The sequence below is a fragment of the Saccoglossus kowalevskii genome, chromosome 16 (genome assembly GCF_978046115.1).
Source record: "Saccoglossus kowalevskii chromosome 16, keSacKowa6.1, whole genome shotgun sequence".
Classification (NCBI taxonomy): domain Eukaryota; kingdom Metazoa; phylum Hemichordata; class Enteropneusta; family Harrimaniidae; genus Saccoglossus; species Saccoglossus kowalevskii.
The window spans coordinates 29,686,112-29,710,534 of NC_140656.1; the positions used below are offsets into that span (position 1 = coordinate 29,686,112).

The 24,423-nt window shown below is 33.6% G+C and overlaps 1 protein-coding gene across 1 annotated transcript; it reads left to right on the forward strand.

Moving 5' to 3' along the window:
* The first annotated feature begins 2,934 nt into the window (after window positions 1–2,934).
* On the forward strand, window positions 2,935–21,207 carry LOC100373557 (atrial natriuretic peptide receptor 1-like). The gene is made up of 24 exons (XM_006814304.2): window positions 2,935–3,149; window positions 3,248–3,357; window positions 3,581–3,819; window positions 4,412–4,520; window positions 7,733–7,932; window positions 8,158–8,265; window positions 8,438–8,573; window positions 9,380–9,507; window positions 9,595–9,709; window positions 10,152–10,233; window positions 10,632–10,746; window positions 10,855–11,058; window positions 11,231–11,335; window positions 12,677–12,748; window positions 13,451–13,625; window positions 14,336–14,485; window positions 14,754–14,940; window positions 15,702–15,842; window positions 16,111–16,234; window positions 17,278–17,346; window positions 18,291–18,564; window positions 18,681–18,775; window positions 20,394–20,467; window positions 21,165–21,207. Exons 1-24 carry the CDS (start codon window positions 2,935–2,937, stop codon window positions 21,205–21,207), a joined length of 3,270 nt encoding a protein of 1,089 aa, XP_006814367.2.
* The last annotated feature ends 3,216 nt before the right edge of the window (window positions 21,208–24,423 follow it).

Below are 24,423 nucleotides of genomic sequence, written 5' to 3' on the forward strand. Positions count from 1 at the left end.
TTTATTAGTGTCTGACCACAGAGTTTGCCGTTCACCATGTCTATTTCCATATAAATAAAAGCTCCAGCCAATATCAGATTTGACTACCTGTTCTAAGGTATGACACTTGAAAATGAGTCTTGTGACATGTGGCAATAGTCCAATTGTATTGGGTAATAAGATTGGATACATTTAACTAGAAACAGATAAACCAGTATACCCGTATGTATGAAGCCAGTGAATGTTATTCAAGCCAAAGAAACTGCATCTATTTATATAAATACACATGGACAGAAAATATTTACTTGGAGCACTAAATTTGACAATCTCCCTACTGTCTGTGTTGATTTGGTGGGTTAAACCCACTCTAAATATGCCACACCAGCCACATAGCTCCCGACATGGAGATGGGTATTCAAGAAAAACATTGACTGCAAAGGTCTGAATTGTTGTCAATAGCAACAAACACATTGGAAAAGTCAAATACAGTGAAAACAAAACAAAACACACAGGTATATAAATACTAACTTACTTGGATCTTTATTTGCTCCTAGTAATCCAGAGTAGAACGAGATGAATCAAGGCTGTATAGTTTGGCATCTTTATTTCAATATTGGAGGCAACCATTATCTTATGGCGGACACACCTATGTCTAAGTTACAGAGAAACATTATTTTGATTTTTCAGTGGACCAATAAATGCATTTGACAGAATAATATAAAAACTCTATCAGAACAGAAATTGAAACAGCTTGCTGATTAAAAAGTATCACATTTTGTCCTGCTTATTTGAAACCGAATTGAATACATAACAGACCAATTCTATCACACCTTGCTAGGCTCGAACTTCCATCCAATCAGAGCATTCCAAATAAAGATGCTAGAGGGCGCATATATATAATATAATTATGTATTATATATATAATGCTTAAATTGGGTAAACGTGTCATCTGTTATTTCTATGAATGTTCAAATGTATTTTACTACATTTCCTACCCATTTCCTGTCCAACACATTACATGTATGTTTGCACTTATCCCTCGATAATGTTTATACATCATATCTATACTTGCTTGGATCTGTATTTTATGTTCTGTATTCTGAATCTTTATTGTTAATTGTTTCGCTTCATATATCTTATACTCTGTGTTGTATTAAGTATCCATACTAACTATTCTGATGTATATACTGAATATTCAATGAAGTACTGACTGTGATCGTTATCACTGACCATTATCTTAAAGGAATACATTAATCTTTTTTATCCAGTATTTGTTTCTCATTGTTATTTAATGTTGTGCTCTACATGTGGGAGCGTATAATGCCAAGATATGATTAAAGACTCCAGTGTGGCCAAGCTGTACCATCTTAAAGACCATCTAAAACAGTCCATAAGCTAAACTTATGTTGGCTACCTTAACATTTGTTGATGTTTACAATATGGTTTAATTTTATGCAGTTAATCAGAAAATCTTGCAAAAATATTCACTATTGGTTTCTATGCTAAAAGTGTCATTATACATAAGTTGTGCTTGGTTACATAAGATGCATACTGCTGTCAAGCATTTATTATGAAATTCTGATGAATTATATTAATTCTTTTTTGAAATTTTACTTTGCTAAAACATATTTAGTAATGTGTCTCAATCAATAACTATGTGATATTTTTGAAACTAGAGATTGTGATATTAATCCCCCCACTTATTAGGTTAAATTGTTCATTGTAGTCCTGTCTTGGCTGACTAGATACCAGCCACTTGGATGAAATGATATACAGAACCTGTTGCTAAAATACATGATGAATATGGTGTGTCTGGTGTACCCAGTTAGCTTTTTTATTACATTCCAAGCTAGTACATCGACCTTATAGTGTCCTGTCTCTTTCTCATGTTTCATTGAAGGTTTTGAAGTTCATTTCCCTTGGGGGTTGGGAATGTCTTCGAATTACCCAGCTTATCTTGGGGTATGTTGGATAATTATACACAAGTATTGATTTCCACGCTTTCTGTGGGACTACATTCATCAATATTGTTCATCACCAGCTATTGTTGCCAGCTTACATGAACCTTTCGCATGAAATAACAAGATATAGCATGAGATTCAAAAGCTTTGTATTTTTAGTCAATTTGTGAGAGATTTGTCAATGAGAAGCATCGCCCACAATATCTATGGTCTATGGAACCATCTGCAACTTGATTCAGAATAGGGTCAGACAACAATTGAATACGGACAGCATTATCTAATGATATTCAGCCTCATTTACAACCTTAATTTAAATTTTGAGTAAAACAAGGTGTATTCTGTTTTTACTACTAGCACCCACAATGTGCAATATTAATTAAGTACGCTTATGTACACAATGGGGTCTATATATCTTTCGCTTACTGTTTTGACTATATTTTTAGAACACTTGTTTTGCTTTTGTGGGTTATCGAATGTTGTGGTAGTTTGTTTTGTGTTGTTCGACTTGTAAATTTCCCCATTCGACCTTTATAAAGAGATCCACGGTTTTATACAAAGACAATATTTGTGAAAGTCGAGCTACACGACTGCAAGACTGACAGTGAATTAACAAGTAGTTATTCAACTAACGGAAAGGATATATACACATATGTGCAAGCTCCGAGTAGAGAAAACTTGTATTTGGAATTACGAAATAATTTTGAAAAAAGACAAATTAAAAATTAATTGGTATAAACGTGTATGGCAGTATGTGCAGTTGTCATGACATAAAGCCTCTACTAGAGGTGACATCCCATGGAGCATTGCACCACAAATAATCACAGGGAGGTATCATTAGTGAGAATTACGAGAGTAATGACTGTTTTGGTTTGTCACACAGGAAGTAACGTTGCCACAAGGATGGTAAACATTATAGGAATATGTAAATTAAGCTCACATATAGTAACTCAACTTGTGCAATTTTAGTATTAACCAACTGTATGGTCATTCCACGATGACACTCTTCTGGTTGTTTGTCTTGAGTTTTCTCTCTGCACACCTAATCATTCCCGCATACTCGTTAGTTCATATAAAATTGGGTTTTATGGCACCATGGACGACAGGATTCGATTTATTAGACAACTTTAGTGGGACAACGAGCGCGGGGGCAATAAGTATAGCAATGGACAGGATAAAGGAAATGAACTTGGTTGAAGAACTTAATTTCGAGTAAGATTAATTAATTTTAAAACATTTCGACACACAAATTGTATCAGGTGGTGAGATTTATTTATTATGATCGAATACATTTCACCTTGTCCATGTAGGATCGTTTGGCGTGATTCAGAGTGCAGTAGTAAGCAGACGAGTGGTAGAATAGTTGAACTATATGCAGATGAACACGTTGATGTTATCATAGGACCACCATGTTCAAAAGGTATGTTACTAAATGCTGCTTTGTGAAGTGAAAATTTGCCAGTCATATAATTTAATAATTCTATGTCGAAAAACTGCTGATTTAAAACAATATTGTAATAACTGAACTAAATCATTCAAATGTGACATATCACATTTATTTTGCTAATGATGATTATTCTAGAACATCTAGTCTCCTAGTGTTTTGCATTGTGTTTTGAATTATTGCTTGAATTTGTTTACAGCATGTTTTTCAGCTGGACAACTTGCTTCATTCTGGAATATACCAATAATTTCCTGGGTAGCGACAGATCCCGAGTTCAATGACAAGACAAGATATACAACTCTAGGTCGGTCATTGGGTCCTTTCACCAAACTCGGTGTATTTCTAATGGAAGTAATGGAAGGTTATAATTGGAACAGAGTTGTTGTTATTGCATCTACATACCTCTTGTTTAAAGATGCTGCTACAGCTATTGTGAAGGTAAGATAAAAACAAGTTGTCCGTTCATGACACTGCGCATCATACTTAATATATTTTATAATATAAAGTAGCAACAGAGGAAATACTACTATAACAACATATACATCATCTGGACGGCAGTGCATGTGCGAATGGCATGTGAGTTGCACGTTATGTGCTGGACGACTGTTTTTTGATATTTTTTTTATTTGCCTCTGTTTTCTAGTCTAATGATAACCAAATAAGTGAAAACAACAATACTGACAATCAACGTGCAATTTTGACAGGTTTTTATACATTGTCACAAAAACAATGTAAAGCCGGAAACCTCGTAAAGTGTAAAACTACATTTAGATTTTGTTGACCCACAACATTGGTTATCCCTCAGACAAACATTGGCACGGTACTATGGTATTTGCTTATAGATAATGTATATATTGTTACATTAGCATGCTCAGTAATGTTTAACCCGCTTTTCTCATGTGGCTTCAATAAATATAATTGATCGCATTAAACTACTGAATGACAACGTATGTTGTACATCTGTTTACAATATCAACAATACGCATAACATCAACATAACAATAATCTACGAATCATGATTATATTACAGACTTTTCAAGAAAATAACGTCACCCTGGCATATTACGCTACGTACAATAACAACCCAACTAAGAAGTTTATACAGAAAATTTTGACAAAAACAAAGAAAGAAGGAAGAAGTAAGTAATGATTTAGTTCTATATTCCATTCACATATTTGAGGATCACATTTGTTAAAAAACGAATGCTAAAAGTAACATGGTCTTTTTAGAAAGTTTAAATATTATTTTAAATATTATTTTACAGTAGTGCATTGAGTTTATTCTAAATAACACAGAATCATAAACGCTACATATACAAACAAAACCGACCTCATGTCACCTCAATATTGTATTACAAAACAATCCAGTTCTGAGGGAAATAGCCAATTATCTCGTCTGTCAAACGTCGATCTGTTCACCATCTATTTGATGTTGATGTAGTTAGTAGCACTTATACTCCATAGACTGGGCGTATTGGTGCCCCGGAAGAACTGGAAATTAAGTGTACAACTGAACCTCAATTTGAGTTTTACTTTCGCCAAGCTTATGTATTACAGGATAGATATACATATTATATGCTACATACTAGTGTGATAACAAAATAGTGAATTAATAATCAATTAACCATATTTTTCGGAGAGACATTCCATCCACTCTGAATTATGGAATATACTTGTCGATATTGCAGAACATGTTGATCGTATGACGTTTTACTTCTTAGACATTGCCCATTGCAGGTTTGTGGTTCTCGAAACCTTAAAATCACATTTTTATTTGTCAATATTCGCTCTTCCATTAGTAGAATTTATATTCAAAAATATCAAAACAGCATTGATGTACATATGATTTATTGTGTTTTAAGTGGATATCATTTTTTTCAGTTCACCAGATGGTGGGGGAAGTTTCAAACTTAAAGAGCTTCTAGAGTTGTTCAACCATTCTGTTTTATACGTATATAGGCATATTTCTCCAGAAAAGAATGTTTTTTTTCTGTTATCAGATAATGATGTCAGGAGTATGAAATACTTGAGTCGGCTTAACTACGTAGATGATAATCGCACTGTTCGTCACATTTGCTACATGATAGCAAAACACATTATCAACAATACCAGACGGTCAAGTGTAGATAAGCAAGATTTCAACATAGTGTGAAAGTTTCACATAACACAAAAATCTATAGCAGCTATCAAATGTTGGACTTTCCTGACCAACTGTAAAACACAAGGTGGGAGTGACTAAGTTGCATAATCTTTCAGCCAGTGTATACATTTTACAGACTCATTTCAAGGTAGTTACAACACATTATTACTACTGCTTGGCTTGTTATTATTGTTCTACTAGTCCAATAACCGTCGTTAACAAACAGTTTTCGTTCAGAATTTTGTTCCAAACAGTACCTGTTTACTAGAAAAGTAGTCCGTTTTTCCAAACAGTATATGTTTACCAGTTTTTTTGTTCTTAAGATTAAGTGTTTACTAGGGAAGAACTTTCTCGTAAAGAAGTGTTCAACAAAAATGTCTTTCTGCACTATTCCTCCCAAGTTGATTATGGTTTTCAGTTTGTATCGCTTATGATATTTTATCGATATGAAACCAATACTATCTAAATAAGAAAAAAATGTCATTATGCAAATTGCAAGATTACAAGGAAGTACATGACAAATTATTGCCAAATATGAGTGTCACACAATTATGATACATATGTATAATATATATATATATATAGACTTGTCAGGTCAAATCAATTACACTTTTTTATTGTGGTTCTGAAGTTTGTTAGATAGCAAGGTGACAACTTTGCTTAATGCTGGAGACATTTTGTTTCTAGTTCGGTAAGCTTTTCTGGTTGTCTATGTTACTTACACGAACTATGTACCATGTGAGCTTTCAGTGGTTATAAGTATACATTACACACTGTAGCCTTGCAGGCTACCACGTCTATATTTAAATAGAAAGTCCTCTAATTAGAGTGCTGAAAGAAACACTGGGTCAAATCCATGCTGAAGGAATCGTTTAAAAACAGGAAAAAACTGTTTTATGTCAGAAAAATCTCAATACAAGTCCACTTTTTATATAATACATACATCAACCAACTACAGATTCTGATAATTTCACTCCAGATTGGCTCTCATGCATATCCCATGCATCCATATTCAATTATCAAGATAATCAAGCTGCAGGTACACCGATGGAGTTCAATACCAGTGTGACTTAGTTAACATAAAATCTGCACATCGATGCATTTTGATGATGTAAAAATGACTCATTTCGTGGTACATCTGACAAAGACAGCAATACAAAAACACTGAATCTGCCCACCAAGAAGACAATAAAAGAATAAATACAAAATTAAGGCACAGACAACCAAATTGTTTGAAATTAGGATTTGTTTGAAATGATGAGATTAGGTACCTTAACAGACGCTATATTTGTAATCAACTCCTTCAAACCCCAGTATTGAACATTTTCACATAAATTAAAACTGTCAGTATTGTAATTATGTTTTTATGATAAATTATTGAAATTATTTCCTACGAGTTTTGCCATTAGGTTTGAAAGAATGTGAAGATTTTTTTTAAAATTATGGCCGAATCCACCACCACATATCTTTTTATTTTAAATTGTGTGTATCTATTCCTTACACAATGTACATTCTAACTGCTCAAAAGTATCGTACGTCATATAGTATTTAATTAATGGATATTTCAATTAATTAGGTGAAAGGCCTTATTAGAGTCAATGTATCGCAAGAACTTACAAGGTTGTATTTGATCACGCACTAGGGAGAAGAATGGTCCTATATTGCAATGTATTGCCCTAAGCCCTAAGCCATTATGATTTCCCCATTAGATAGTATGGGAAATGTGTTAAATATTGAAATTCTCATATCTTTGGAACTGTAAGAGTAGTGTGGTTATTTATTGAGTTACACATATTTCGATGAGGTTTTGTCGCACTTGGAAACATATGCAAATGCATGTTTCTATGCATGGTATCATTTCGCCACGTATTTGTGTCATGAATATCAGGAATGTTGTGGAATTATTTATTGTAGATGCACATTCACTGCTAATTGAATATTGTGCACACAAATAAAGATATCTGAATAAACTATTATCTGAACATGTTACCTTCAAATGCCAATATCTATTGCAAATATGTCTTTACTTCGAATAAAAATAATTTCATTTTGCGAATGTGTATAACCCTAGTAACCATTAAAATATCTAACACATCATGTTTCAACAATCTGTCACCCGGTCTTCGCGTTTTTGAATACACTCACTTTCAATAAATGGTTTTCTTACATATACAGATGTATTTCAAAATTCATGCAATTATCTTTTTACAGTTGTTGTTATTTGTGCCCCCAAACGGGATCGGCGCATGTTATTACTGGAAGCATACGATATGGGCATGACTACAGGAGAATACGTGTTTTACACAGTTGAAATGTTACCTGAACAAGATGTCATCACTGCTGAAGAAACATTTCTAGGAGATGATGGCCGTGACGAAGACGCTAGAAAAGCATTTGGAGCAGTATTCCATGTAAGTACATAAGATACCTGTCCACTGGAATGTGGCCGTATGAAAGGATGGCAGTTGATATAATTCGAGAGTGTTCGGGGCTCGCTGATAAGGTTTCTGCAAACTAAATATTCCCCATTTATGAACAGCAAATTTTAGTGTTTTAGTTTTTTAGGACAACATTGTTAAAACTGTCTTTTCTGGGAAGAGAAATGTAATTTATGGCATATTTTCACACTACCTTAGATGTCATTGGCTGCATTGACTGGAGAAGAAGTAGACCAATTCACCATAAACGTGACACGTCGTCTAGCAGGCCCACCATGGAATTTAACATTAAATAGTGAAATTAAGGTAAGATGTGTATAATTCATTATTATTTGACACATGTATTTTATTTTATACGACCACACTGTGTCATATTCATCGAACAGATCAATAACCACCCAGGGCTTACACTAGATATATGAACATTTTACTCATAATTTACATTTTATTCATAGTTACACATGATTTGTTATTGTAGGGGAATAAATATTCAGCTTTTTTACACGATGCTATAATACTATATGCCCTGGCGTTGAATGAAACACTGTCAAGAGGGTTTGATCATCGTGATGGTGAGGTGATGTTACAAGCAATGGCAGGAATGTTTTTTAAAGGTCAGTGGTTACCAATTGGTACAATAAGAACGACCCGTGATTATGTATAATAGTAATTTGTGATAATACTACGTTTAGTTTGCGAAATTTTTTTTTTATAAAAATGTGCTTCTGATGTCAAAGATACTTCACGAAATAGGTCCTGTGTCTGTACAATGTGTTAAGACAAATCATTGAGCAAAGCATGTGTGAATTAAAATTCATCATGGCGATTCGTCAAGTTTTCAGTTCTTTCGTACATAATAATTTTGTTAGTGTGTGTGGGGTATTACAATGTTAAATAGTTTTGTAACTAAATATTTTTCACAATGGATATCCTTATTGCCTGATCAGTGATAATTAACTGAGTTGTGGCTGGTTGGGCAGGCAGACAACAGCTATATACGATTACAGGTGGTAATAATTTGGTGTCAATAACTGTAAATACTATTCCTGCAATTCAGATATTTTCTAGATATTATCATATATTTGGTCACCTTAATACCTATTATAACTACTTAATTACATACCTTTCAAGTAATCCGAGATGGCACTTGATTTTTCATCTTGCTTAATGGTATTGTACTGGTTTCCTTTTTGATGACCGTAACAATTTTGTGTTTAGTTCGACAACTCGAATAGAAAGTAAAACCATCACACAAAATTGGAAGTCGATATTGAACTGATTAGCATCATAACAGAACATTGTAAATAACCAAACAATGATTCATATTATTCGCACACTGGTCTCATATAGACACAGACAGATACAAAGACACTGTTCTATAGACGTGAGAATGTCACAGTTTATATGTATAACCACGCAGGTATAACGGGGAATGTTTTAATAGACATGAATGGAGACAGAGAACCAGATTACTGGATTTCAGATTTACAAGAAAATGGATTGTTCAAGAAGATTGCAGAAGTTGTGAATGTTGATAATGGGACACGGGTAAGTGTAAAATAAACTATATTAAACTCAAATGTTCATTGTCAGTGTAGTCGCTATGTTAGTCCTAATGTTGGTGTTCATTTTCAGATCACACGTCAGCTTGCCGAGCCACGTTGGGGTGACGGACGGGTTGGACACCAGTTTGCACCGCCAGACATTCCAGTATGTGGGTTTCAAGGAGAATTTTGTCAAGGAAGTAGTAGTAAGATAATTATTGTATATTTTATAAAGAACGAAAGTAGTTAGAACAACGAGACAATCGTGAATATGTTTAAACGGTTTAAAACTTTAAGTACATGTGTAACTTTTTTTGAGCTGTGACACTGATTACTGAGCGAATGTTAATGTTTCAAATACCATAATTTGCAATAACACCGCGCAGATGAATGAATATTGCGTGGGAATTAAATCACTTTCAAAATAATTACAGATATCTTGAATATGCATATACTTATATACTCTGTATGCTCACGTGTCGCAGTCGTGCAGTCGAATTTCATATGAATAAACAATGTATTTTTCACGCGTTGTACACATCGTATGACATCAAACTCAACAACTTCACGGTGTGGCTGAAATATTGGAATGTGTAAATATAAATACTTTAATTCCTAAACTACATTTTATTTTTGTTTATTTAATAGGTGTATATATTTACATTATTGCCTTCTCTGCCATTGCTTTGCTGGTTGTACTGGTAGTCATTCTTGGCTTATTTCTATACAGGTATGTAATTCATGAACTGAATGGTTTGTATAAATGTATGCAAGTGTGTATTCAATTCAATAATGTGCAGAGCATAGTAAGACATGGTAGATTGTTTCTTACCTCTGTATTGTTTGAATGCTCTTGCATGTTAATTGCGAACAGACAATGGTAATGTGCTTCATGATTTGCGTTTTCAAAATTCCTAATACTAACATATGCGCACTAAAAGTCTTGAAGCTGATTAACCCACTTTGCTCAGAACCATATTCCTCCCATACAAATGTATATAATAGAAAAACAAAGACAGAACACAACTCCGAAATTAACAATTCAATTAGTTAAACAGTGTCAGTTTTAAAACACAATGCACGTTGTTATCATGAACACAACTAAATGTTTTTGACTTTTGTTATTAGACGGAGTCAGTATGAAGCTGAACTGATGAGTATGAGATGGAAAATTCAAATGGAAGAAGTCCAAATGGTGTCAAATACGTCACATCCGAAAATGGCCTCCGGAAATGGAAGCCAGGTGAGATCACGTATTTCCTATACAATTGTCATTATCCATCAGCATGTTTAAATGAACAGAAAAGCGAACGAAGCTGTAACCACAAGAATGTATATGTTAATTCCTTAGACTAGTGGTAACAATATGGGCTCAGGTTCTTTGCTATCAAGACTTTCCGGGAAAGGATCCACCGATTTACGAAGTACAATTACTAATAAAAGCACACAGTACTTCTGCAAAGTCGGAGTTTATCGGGGATTGACTGTGGCCTTGAAAAAGATCAACAAGGAGCATATGCAAATCAACCGTAAAGTGCTAATCGAATTTAGCGAGGTAAGGCACAGTGAAATACAAATAGAACATGTGTTACGAAATTAGACTCTATGCGCGACATTCAACAATCAACATATCATCAATAAATTTGATTGAACTTCAATCAACCCACTATACGTAATCAGATCAATGTCATAAAATCTGACTATTGTGTGTATTTTCTTTCACGTAGATTAGGGAACTTAGTCATGACAACCTGAACATATTCATTGGAGCATCGGTGGATGTGGGAAACATTTACGTACTATGGCAGTATTGTCCTAAAGGAAGTCTTCAGGTAGTTCATGTTACACTAATGAAAACAATGTTTATATTATCAGATACGTGAACTTACTCATGAAAACCTCAATATATTTTTGGGAGTTTGTATAATAACTTCTAAACTATGTCTTGTGTGGCAATATTGCCATAAAGGAAGTCTGCAGGTATAGTTAAAAGCAGGGTTAATTTGAATTCAAGGATATGTGTTGTGTCGTTCTTTACAGTTTTTAGAACTATCAGTATAGCATGGCAGGTAAATAGTCTGTGTGCAATGTTGAGGCTCTTGCCGTGAACACGTGCTTCGAATCCCGTATTAAGTGTTGTCATGTACGTAGGCGTGTATTACTTATTTAACCTAAATATTGTATTTGTAATTACCGCTAAGCTGTGTCTTGTGTGGCAATATTGACATAAAGGAAGTATGGTACAGTTGTTTCAATAATAATAAATGGTCGTATATTATTATTTGGAATATTAAATTAATATTATTTTTATTAGTAGTAGTAGAATTATTCCGCAACTGAATAACTGCAAACAAATTATTACAAGAAATGTTTGTTTTCTACAGCATCCTTAGCTGAAAATAAAATAATATGTTTGTTAAATCACGGTGTTAATGTTGACAAATTGCTTGGAATTAAACAACTGTGTTAAATTGGTGAACATCAAACTAATAATGTGTCTCTCTTGGCAGAGTGAAACCTTGCAAATAATGAATAAAAATGTCATTTCGTTTATCCTGCTGAGCCACGCTAATGCATGTATTCACTGGAAAATAAGTAGAAGCTTGTATCCCGTCTATAAAGACGTTGTAGATAGGAACATATCTCATTGGACAGTTTATAGCAACCCAGTGTTTTATTTGTGGCTAGTAATTTTAAAGGCTTATGCAGCCAGATTATATTTGTTAGTGGTCAATGGCAATGTGGTGACGTGGCGTTGTTGATATTGAGCATTCCTTCAACCATTCGATCAATTGAACATGCTCATACATATACGTGGTGGCGTTGGTTTCATGATATAGTATCAATTGTTTGCAACTGGACTTAGAAATCTGCGATGCGAGATGATAGACATGACATTCAGGCTTCTGAAAATGATAAGGTGAGGTCGTTCGAGTTACCCGCCGGGGAGCTGACATCCTTATTTCAATGATAGTCTCGTTAGAAGGGTGGCCAAATTAATACTAATCGTTGTATGTCGGGTTATGCTAATATAATATTAAATATCTTTCTATTTTGTTGTGGGAAAATCTTCTGCTTTAAATCTCTGATGCCAGAAAATGAATAATGGTTGAATGTTGTAATCCACTGAATGTATAACTGATTTATTTATCTCTTTATTATTTTTTTTTCAGGATGTGTTAGAAAATGATGATGTGAAGTTGGATAAAGCATTTAAGATGTCATTTATTTCGGATATTAATATGGTAATATATTACCTATATTCCACCGATGTTTCATTTAATTGGACACTAGACGTTAGACAAATGGTAGCCGAAATCTCGTCTTTGCCCTCAAATTGTCTTCTATTGTCTCCCTTCATCGAGGGTACTGTTTCGAATACTATGGTGACCATTTGAGTTACCACGCAAATTTATATTTTGGAGATACTTTTTAGTGTGACTTGTTTTCGTAGTATCAACACAGCCTGTTTGAATGAACGGGTGATCTTCGTGGTGTGAACACATTTACTACAATCACATGAAGCGAAAGAGTTGAATCACACGCACCACAAAAATATATAGATATTGCAAAACACACATACAGCAAATATATTATATTATCATATTTGTGTATTTGAAATATATTGAGGTGTAACCTACTGTCAGTCTAAAATTAAGTCATTAAATTCAAGTTATGTCAGGAATCTGACTCGACTAGCTTATAAGCTATTCCAGATTCCATTTTACCTAGACTGCATGCACAATTTTGTGTTTTGTATGAAATATTTTCTACGTAAATAAATTATTATTTTTATAAATAACATAACATAACTTAACTTAAGATCTGCCGAATAACAATAAAACACGTATTTTGCTAAAATCAAAATAGTTCAAAATTTCCAATCCCACATGACATTTTAGATTGAGAATTTTTGTGTTCATGATATTTTACATTGTATATAACAGGGAATGGAATACTTACACAAAAGCCAACACGGATACAGTTCCCATGGCAGCCTGAAATCGTCAAACTGCTTGATAGACAATCGGTGGATAGTGAAAATTACTGACCATGGTCTGCCGAGTTTTGTGCAAGGACAAACTCAAGCTGACGACACGGAGGAGCAAGATAAATTCTTACGTAAGTTTTTACAAGTGCGCTCACTCATCGCTTAAAGTGGAATGATACTGAGAGTGAACATTTTGTCATGTAATACGAGGTATTACGAGAATACCTCAAAGTATTATTAGAGGACGCTTACATTCCATATTTGGAATTCGCATTTTCTAATATGGTAGGATGATAATACTCCGTTAAATACCGCAAAATTACGACGCGCTGTAACTTATGACGTTACGGTGACAGATGTATAATAATATTCTATATCGCATAACGAATGAATAATATTCTAAAATTAAAAATGCAAATGTAAATTTAAAATGTACCACAGTATCAGTATCATTATCAGTATCATTATCATCACGTCAATTTTAAATAAATCGGTTTAAAAACTGTTTTGTCTATATAAACTACTGTTAAATTGCCAAAAACAAAATCTGCACATAATAGTATATTAAAGTTATTTACAAGTAGCGTGCGGGTCTAGTACATTGAACAAGTAAGTCACGCACAGTAAGTCATTGTCATCTGGTAATTCACCAGGAAATTGAGAACGAAATATTATTTCTTTTACATATTATTTTATAGTTATTTTTTTTCTCACTCAACTGATTGAGTAATATTATTGATCGATATGGGATTGCTAACTATCCCACATCCTCTGGGTATGGGATAATTGTATGTGACGTCACAGCTAATGAATTCATAAAGCATAATCCGTTCTGTTCCAGGTAAATTATGGACCGCTCCTGAAATTTTGCGTATGAACTTTGCACCCCCATGTGGCACTCAAAAAGGAGATATTTACAGCTTTGCTATTGTAATGTTTGAAATTCTTGAACGTTCTGCGCCATATACGTTTGACAACATAACACCTAGAGGTAAGTCACAGTCGACAGAACATATCTGTGTAGTTGGTTTTAGATCAATAAACCGTCTTTAGTCACAGGGGGAAGTACGCACACAGGTCTTGTTTAGTGAAGTTTGTAACTTCGAGCTACACTAATTTTAATTCAAAAAACAAGCTCGGTTGAAGTTGTTTTTGACTGGAACATTACATATTCACATAGTATTCAGAAATTACATTACTGATAGATCACTATCGATATGGTGTCGTATTGTTCATAGTATTTTGTTTCGCAACTCTAGATGCTGTTAATCGAATTCGAAGTGGTGAGAGTATTCCGTATCGTCCAGTCGTATCAGTCTCAGATGAGAACGAGGTAATGGGCAAACGTATTTACCAGTTAATGACACAATGCTGGAGCGAAAATCAAGAAGAGAGACCATCTTTCAGCAAAATACGATCTGTTATTCGTGCTATCAATGGCGGAAAGTTAGTGATTTATATTCACTCATTCATTCATCCATCCACAACAAGATTAGTTAATGAAAATGTTGAATAAATCACTTGTTTGGTGAAACATAATTCTACTCAACACCCCGCTGGCAACAAGAGTTGCATTATTCAATCATTACAACAAGTCAATGTGATTATCGTCATAGTAATGAATATTCATCTATTGTTGATACTAGCTGTCAAAGATAATATATGTGTTTATACTATCATTAATAAATTTGTTCTGTGTAATGGCTATCATTGTGTACTTATATGTTACACTTATAATGTCTTTCAATACCATAGATCCAGAAGTACGTCTTATAATCTGTTAAAAGATTGATATTGTCCGATAATATTATTAGATTATAATATTATATCCGATCAATCTACGTAGAGCTTTATTTTCAGGGTTTATCTACACAAATAATACCATTAATCGTATATCAAATTTACACTGATAACTCGGGTATGTGTCAAAATATTGTTGAAAAACCAGTCAAATTCAAGGAGTTGGACACATTTTTAGGTCACTTGTGAATAAACGAAATTTGTTAATCACTTTTTTGTAAAAGCGAGGTAAATAAATTACTTTTTTTATTTCTTCATGAGCAGGCTTTCTGAATTTACGTGTTCACTGTCTTAAATGCCCACTTCGTCGTATTATATCAAACAACGCGCCGTGCATGCATTTAATTACTTATATAACGATGATAACGTGGACAGTGGTAAAGTAATCAGTGTGTGTTATATTTCAGAAACATCAGTATTATGGACAATATTTTAAGCATGATGGAAAAATATTCGTATAATCTTGAAACGATTGTCGAGGAAAGAACAGAAGAACTTGTGGAAGAGAAACGAAAAACGGATCGGCTGCTGTATCGAATGTTACCTCCGTAAGTTCAAATATACATGTAATAATAGCAAATAACATGCGGAAAAATAAATAGGGAGTAGTGTACCCATACTGCTCCACCAAGTGTCAGTAGAAGCGAGCATATATAGCGATTTTAGCAGGACATTTTCACATATCTGATTAGATCTCAATTCCTGAATCACCTTTTAGTAGGTTTCAAAGTACCGTCATGAAAGGTATGAATGATGTTACTTTTCTTACATACACTTTAGCAGTATTCTCACACTTATGTACAATATATATTGCAGGACTGTAGCTGACGCCCTTAAGTTGGGGAAAATTGTGGAGCCCAAGCATTATGAATATGCCACTGTGTATTTCTCTGATGTTGTCGGTTTCACTAAACTGTCTTCAGAGAGCACAGCAAAGCAGGTAACACGATTTTTTTTAAAAACACGTTGGCGGATATAATGATATGACAATTTTCTCAAATAATGTCGATTTATTTATTATTCACAACTTTCTTGACATTTTTGCTACTTTTTCTATACAAAATACGACACAAAGTATTCAATGAATACAGAATGTGTGGATGCAAAGATTATTAAATAATGAAAATGCAACTAATGTGAGCCCTTTTGTCGTTATAATGCACTCTGGGGCTTACTGTAAATGGGAAAGTGTGTGTAGTTGTCAGTGATGGTGAATGCTCTCATATTGAAAATCCAGGTGCTAGTCTTATGGATTGGAATATGTTGTCCCATTTATGTACAACAATGTCAACATTTTCAATTAAACATTCTTAACCGTGATGCCATTCTTAGAATTGGACTTTCCCCCCAAAATAAACTAAATTCGCGCCACAGGAAATCAAATGAAGATATAACTAAATCCTGTCTCTGACTGACCGTATGTATGCACGTATGCTTGTCCGTTCCATTTATATATTATTACAAAAACGTGTTCTGCTAGTTATTGAAACGCCGTATTCTCATTGGTTAGTCGGTACAACGCAGTCCTTGTTTTTCTTTATAGGCAATATTGGGAGTCTTCCGCGCATCTTTAATAACTACACGTGGGATATCAATGAAACTTGGTACAGGGTTTCTCTTGGATAATGGCCATATCAGATTACTTTGGAGTGAAATCCATGCAATATAAATTGCTCAATTTGCATAAATTATTCATTTTACTTCAAATTCATTCCTTACTATAATTGTTAGTAATAATGACTTGAATCACCTCAAGGAGCGGAGCTATATTAGTTGACAGCCATAACGTTCGCACACGAGAGCTCTTTTTAAGCTGATATTAAAGAAGTTTGTGAAAAGAAAACAATGTTTATGAATTTATTGGGCGTTACATTCAAGAACACTCCTATAATGCAATGCTATGTGAATAATACTCGGTCAGCTTGCTGATGCAATGAAATTGAAAAAAAAAACCTGCTATCTTGAATGTTTTATTATTTTCAGGTTGTTGACCTTTTGAACGATCTTTACACATGTTTTGACGAATTGATTTCAAACCATGACGTATATAAGGTAATGTTCTTTACCATGTTCATCATATAAAGTGTACCTAACAAAATATACATGTTTGACTACCTAATAACTCATAGACGAGTAGTTATTTTGTCAGTCAGTCTACAAGATATGTGAACAAAGTGGTCAGATGTTTAGAAAAGTGTTAACACAACCTGCCGTACACGTGGCACACGCTTCATATCATTCTCTGTCAAAAGATCAGAAAGATGATACTGATGTCATCTGTAATATACTATACCTATTGTAATAAGAACAAAACTAATGAAAAAACACTTCTACAAATAAGGTGACATTATCAGTATGTGGAATGTAAACACATATTTGTTTATATCTCCAATATATTTATCTATACAGATCAAATTCTATTCAATTCATGAAAGCTTAATATTTCAACTTGACCTTTAGATACATTTCTGATGTGCTTTGTATCAAAAAACGCAATTTTAGTGATTATCTTCCAATAATATATTCAATAATCCAACTGATCATAAGGTATCAAATCATGCAGTCAACTTCGTGTGCCTAAAACATATTTACGAGATACCAGATTCTATGACAACAAAATGATTTTAATTTCACCATCGAACGTCTACAGCAATATTTTTGGTTGACACCATCGTGATATTTCGTGACGAAGCGAGTCGCATATATATATATATATATATATATATATATATATATATATATATATATATATATATATATATATATGTTCACAGCGATTGGTTTTATCAAACGTTTATGTCATAGATGTAAATAATTGACAATATAAGTGTCCGTCTCATTTTATTGAATTGTTAGGTGTTGATGGTAAAAGGCTCGGAACTGCTGTATGTTTTTTTTATGGAAGTTGTATATGATAATATCAATTATATGTTGTTTTATGATAGTCTCGCGATATTCCGATATTAATATACTTACACTGTAATGTATAAAAATAGGTTGAGACCATTGGTGATGCATATATGATAGTGTCCGGTTTGCCACAGATGAATGGTAAACGTCATAGTGCTGAGATTGCCAACTGTGCATTGGACCTGCTTAGTTCCATCACACATTTTAAAATACGTCATCGTCCTGACGAAAAACTGCAACTGCGAATTGGTATACATACAGGTCCTGTAGTGGCTGGTGTTGTTGGTTTGGTTATGCCTCGATATTGTCTGTTTGGGGATACTGTCAATTTGGCGTCTATAATGGAATCTAATGGAAAACGTGAGTTTATCAATTAGATCCACATATTTTGTATACGGTTTATTCGAAGAGACGTTTGGTAAATAATGCTATCATGTTTACATTTGTAAATAATAAGCACATGTTTTTTTTTTCAGCTTTACATATCCACATCACCAAGCAAACCTACCTAGCTCTGGTCGCATTAAATTGTGGATATCGTATGTATCATCGTGGAGAGATACATGTCAAGGTACGTTGAATATGTAAATAATCCACAAAAGCATTTATGTGACACTAGAGGGTATATGAGACAGTCAATCGTAATTTTCATACTACTTGTCAAATACATTTCCCAATACACCTAGTAAGCCTTTTTAATTAATTAACAAAGCTTATCTTGTGTGAATTTGACGATCTTTATAAAGGGACAATTGTTTTCAATCATGTAATAGATTTTGGAAACTGACATAATTTTAAAGTGATGAATACAATTGGGGATTTATTATTATAGTGCAATTTATTTCTTATCATTTATGTAGTTTTGAATCGTTATGCACGTTCATTTGTGAAATGTCATTTTATTGCCTACATATTTGAACTTCCCATAAGATAGTGTGGTATGGAGGAAGAATAATGCATTGTGGCCAGTGAACAACACAGTTCAGAAGCTGTAATTTAATTAAAAATTCTTCGTGAATTTAACCAACGGTTGACAAGGCCGTAGTAGAAACTAACACTCATACTCATACAGGCATCGGTTTAACGCCGATCACCTGTGAAAATTGAAACAACAAGCGAACTGTCTAGCGTCGAGAAGATCCATATATAAGAATTCCAGAATTAAACAAGGGAACATTACAAACATTGTATCAATGTACGAAGACCTTAATAGGCTCTTGCTGAACAGCGTACAATTTGAGTCCACTAGATATTTTTCAAACCCTCGCTATCAAAGCTATTATTTTATAGTGGTATACTGTGGTATACTGTATTGTGTACATCTCACGCGAGCCATCATTGGGACCGCAATGAAATAAATTTATTTCTGTAGTTCTGCAGCAGACTTGATTAGTGATGCGCCCGTAATTGACTATTTAAAATTAATTTGATTAATTTTCTCACCAAATAGTGGCGTTTTCACATTAAAATATTGTTCCCATTCGTAACTTGGTACATGAATCTAGCCAACCGGAGTGGGTTTGCTGTACATGTGTTTGTTTGGTGTGTCACTAGGTCTGATTGTAACACTTTTCAGCTTAACAAAAAGATAGCGTTTGACAGCGTAGTTGATTATCTTAACGACTGCTCACAGAGTACAAAACGAAATGAATTTACATATCTGAATGGCATACTTGACACAATAAATAATATCGCAAGATAAATGTACACAATTATGTTATTAAATTCGTCACAACCTGCTACTACACACCGAAGTGCATCTCATAATGTGATAGGCAAATTTGACAAAATAAGTTGATTGTCATCGACAACACAATATTCAAGTGCCCAGAGTCCGCGTACGTTGGGAACTACTTCTTTACTTATTTCTTTATCATGTCAAAAGATGTGGGAGTTTATTGAATTATCGAAATTAAGAAAATCATTGATGTCATATATGGCTTTGCATTGTTTTTTTGATTATTGATAATGCTCTCACGACAGATTTAAAATACACTAATCAATATATTACACTAATGAGTAGGCCTGGGTAATGTGGAGGTCATGTCAATGTAATTATTACCACATATATGTGAATCAGATGCAAATCGAACATCGATGGAAAGTTAATTGGTGTACGTTGCTCAATTAACGGACAAAGGGTTAATAAATAAGAGACACATCGCTGACAAACTGGTATTACATTACAGGGCAGAGGTTTACTATCCACATATTTTCTTGCTGGTAAAGATGGATACAAAGGTTTCCTGCCTGCAGTTCTTAGGTATGTATGTGAAATTAGATTTGTCAAAGTATAGATCAACCGCAAATCCGGTGATGTGTGTGAGGGTACGATTATTTGAAACCATTTGTTTAAACTAACAATGGCGAAAGACTCGACACATACACACCGGGAAAAGCGAGAAAAAACGGGCAGACACAGAAAATGCAAATTCTAGTTCCATATGATGTGTCTTGAGAGCCATATAATTAGTATATTGCAAAAACAATATGTTTGTTTAATTCCACCACGTGCTCAAATACGACAGAAACTTTAAAACATGATATGACTGGTACTATTTGATTAGATCAATAGTGATGGTTTCGACCTACAACACTTTCTACTCTTTCTTTGTAAATAATCAACTATATACTAACTCGAATCTGTTTTGTTGATATTACCATTAGGTTTTAGATATACAAATCGTTTTCTGATTTACTGGTATAACTTAGGAACTACTTGTATGTATGTATATATATAGTAAATGCAATATTTGTATTATGTATTTGTGTCTCACTATACCTCAATCGCTGTACTAAATACATAGCGTTTTTAACATGAAGCAAATACAGTATTTCCCGACTGTGAAAACGTCCTGCAACTTGATGAAATTCACACATTTCATACAAGATACTGACATACAACAATGAACAGTTATGACTCTAATTTGACGTACAATAATATTGTTTTATTTCTACAGCCAAGGTGATACCTCTGGGGAGTATGGTGGTGATTGCGCATAAATTTGATTGATTTGATAAGCTACAGAAAGAGCAAACAAGTTTCAACTGTCCAAGACAATTATTAAACATAATAATTTTACAAGAATAATTTAATATAATGCGTCACTAAAACCCATCACATTATGCAACAACATTCACGTATATTTGCATCCATATGAATCATAATGTCACAACAACTAGTAGGGGGCTGCTAATGTATTCAGCGATTTTGCTAAGTCGGTCGAAAAGGTGAATAATGTTGAGTAAGTAAGGATCGGATATTATTATTAAATATGTTATAAAAGTATTAATAAACACAATCGTGTGATGGAAGCAGTGTCAATTACCTGCAAACGAAGCATATAATATACGATCAAACTTGTTTTGTATCAATGAGTACCTGCGATTGATTGTTTCTGCTGGTGGACATGTACAGTTTCCGAGTACAATCCTGACTGACCAGGTTTGTATTGAACCACGATACTAAGATTATATGTGTGTAGTGAGACAACGAATGTCGTCTTGTAATTTATTTAAGTTAATTTGCTTGTAATTTCATCATTTTACTTAAGTTGAATATTTAGATGGTTGGTTTTAGGAAGATTAGAATAATCTGCTTATTTAGATTGCTGATATACATAAATTACGTGAGTGTTTTTCATAATTTAGTTGATTTTATTTCATTTAAATTTTGCAAATGTTTTGCTTTTTATGATTTTTATATGTATCGTTTTACCTAATTTGCATTCTAGTCAGTTTGTTTTATATAATTTTCATATATGTAAGCGGCGTGATTTCGCTCAGTTGTCACTTGAGCTTGAGATTCGTTTTTTGCCAATTGTAGTTCTGAGGGAAATTATAATTCTTATACCAAATGGACATTAAAGTCATGTATGGTAACAACATGTAAATAGCTGAAAAATGAAGCTTTGCTTTTATAAAATTCGAATGCTGTTTGTATTTACATAACATAAATGCTGCAATATTTCACCCATTTGTGTGTATAAACAAATGAGAAAAAAAAAGATAACAGTTTATGTCCCTGTAATCCTATTGCCAAACCGCTCCCAGCTAGGATGGCCCTTCTAATCACTACGTCTGTCTATCTCTCGGAGAAAAAAATCTTAGACATATCTCATTCTACTCTGCTTGAGTGTGTTCCCAAGTTTGATTGTTTGATATCTTTTCCTTTGTTTATCACTCATGTAGTTAGGAGAAAAAAATCATAAAAATTGCCGTCTTACGGTGGCAAAGGTAACATTTAGCTTGTGCAGTACCATCCCGTCGCTGCGGGCGGTGTTTACTAGTCATCATTTCGAAATGTCAATTTGAGAAAATGGTGTGGTAGTTAACGCGCCTGTCTGAATCAGGGAGGTACTTATCGTGATCTCGTGTTCGAATCCCGTATTTAATGTTGTAATAACTGTGTATTCGTTTACATGCTTGTTTAGTTTTTTTTATATGCAGTAATGCAACAAATAGTACAAATCATGTTACGCAATCATTTGGAAAATGTTTTTCAGGCTTTCAGTTTTGTTGTCTGATTAATAAAATAGACAAATTTGCCATGTAATAATTTTATTAGTACTATGTATGTTATGTATTCATAGAGTTTGTGAAATAAAAACGTTGTTTAAAACATCTTGAATTATGTTGTTAGTATATACTTTATTATGGTAATGACAGCAATGGATTGGTCACGAATTATTTATACTCTACAGGCAATAACACATTTAAAAGTGAAGAACAGGGATTGAAATGACAAAATAATTGTGACATAATTGATCCCTACGTTGATCCGATTGGGGTAATTAAGTGAAACCATAGCTTGCATATTGATGTATTAATTACGAGAATGCATTTGAAATATACGCACATTGTAATGTTACAGTAGCGTATCACAATTTGATTTGAACTCGTCGTAGAAGCCTAAAGTTGTGCTAATAACATTACTGGCTGTGGCATTAGTGCAGCACGTAACTATATAAATCTGGGTCAGTTACACGTATATCAGTGCATACAAAGAAACATATCTCTAAAATAACCTACCAGCTTTGTAAATACTCCGACAATGCAGACTAGTTTGCTCGAGTTACTTATTCTCCTAATTTATTGGCAAAATTCAATTCAAGTGTTTGGGGAGGTGAGGTGGAAGGTAAGTATATAGATTAATTGATTTAAAACAAGGAAATTAGGGTTCTTTATTGAAGTTCACAGAACCCTTCCTCATGAGGTTGTTATGAACATATCAGTGATAGAACACAACCATCGATTAATGAACCAAATCCAACACGAACGCTCAATTTGAACGAAGTCAAATAGTATTTATTGTGCATTGAATCGTATGTAAATAGATCGTGACATCGACGTCATTTACCGGTAACGTTGCTATCGTTACAACCGCACATGGTTAAGGAGCTTCCGTTTTTAACCGAGAGGGAGGATTTTGGCAAGCATCTAGTAAAATATAAAAAGTCACTTTCCGTGAATTCCACGAAATATCATAATTAATGTCATAGTGTTTTATATCACATTTCATTTAACAATACATAATGCCTTACAAATCTGTTATCTGGTGTGTATCATATTTCAAGTAAGCTAAAGCACCGCATACTTCATACAGCCGGGTAAATTATATTAAAGCAATTTCTAGTAAGACTATAGGGGAAAAACTTCAACATTATCAGAGTTCTAATTTTGTAGATGTTGATGAAGCAGTGGCTAACTTCAATTCAATTATTATTAAAGCAGCAAAGAGTTCTCTTAAAGTTATCAATCCTAAAATAAAAAAAAAGTCTAATAAACCAAAACATAAAAAGTGGTTTGACAATGATGTCAGTGAGGTAAGAAGAAACCTAATTAAATATTCGCATTTATTAGACAAGTTTCCTAAGGACAATAGTATTAGACAAGAACGATATAAAATTAATTAAAAAAATAGAATATAAAGCTAATTTATGTAATAGAATCATTATGCTTAAGGAGTCTAATCCTAAGTGTTTCTGGAAGTTACTTGAGGAACTTGGTGATTTAGATAAAAACCCACAAAAGCATGACAACATCAGTGTAGAGTCATGGTTAAATCATTTAAAATGTTTAAATAATAAAGTTAACGTGGAAGATAAAAGCTTCTCACAGACTATTGTAAATGATATTAGTAGTATGGAAACTTTAGATGATTACAAACACATTATTAATCAAGATTTCACTAATAAGGTATTGCAGCATAGTAAACTT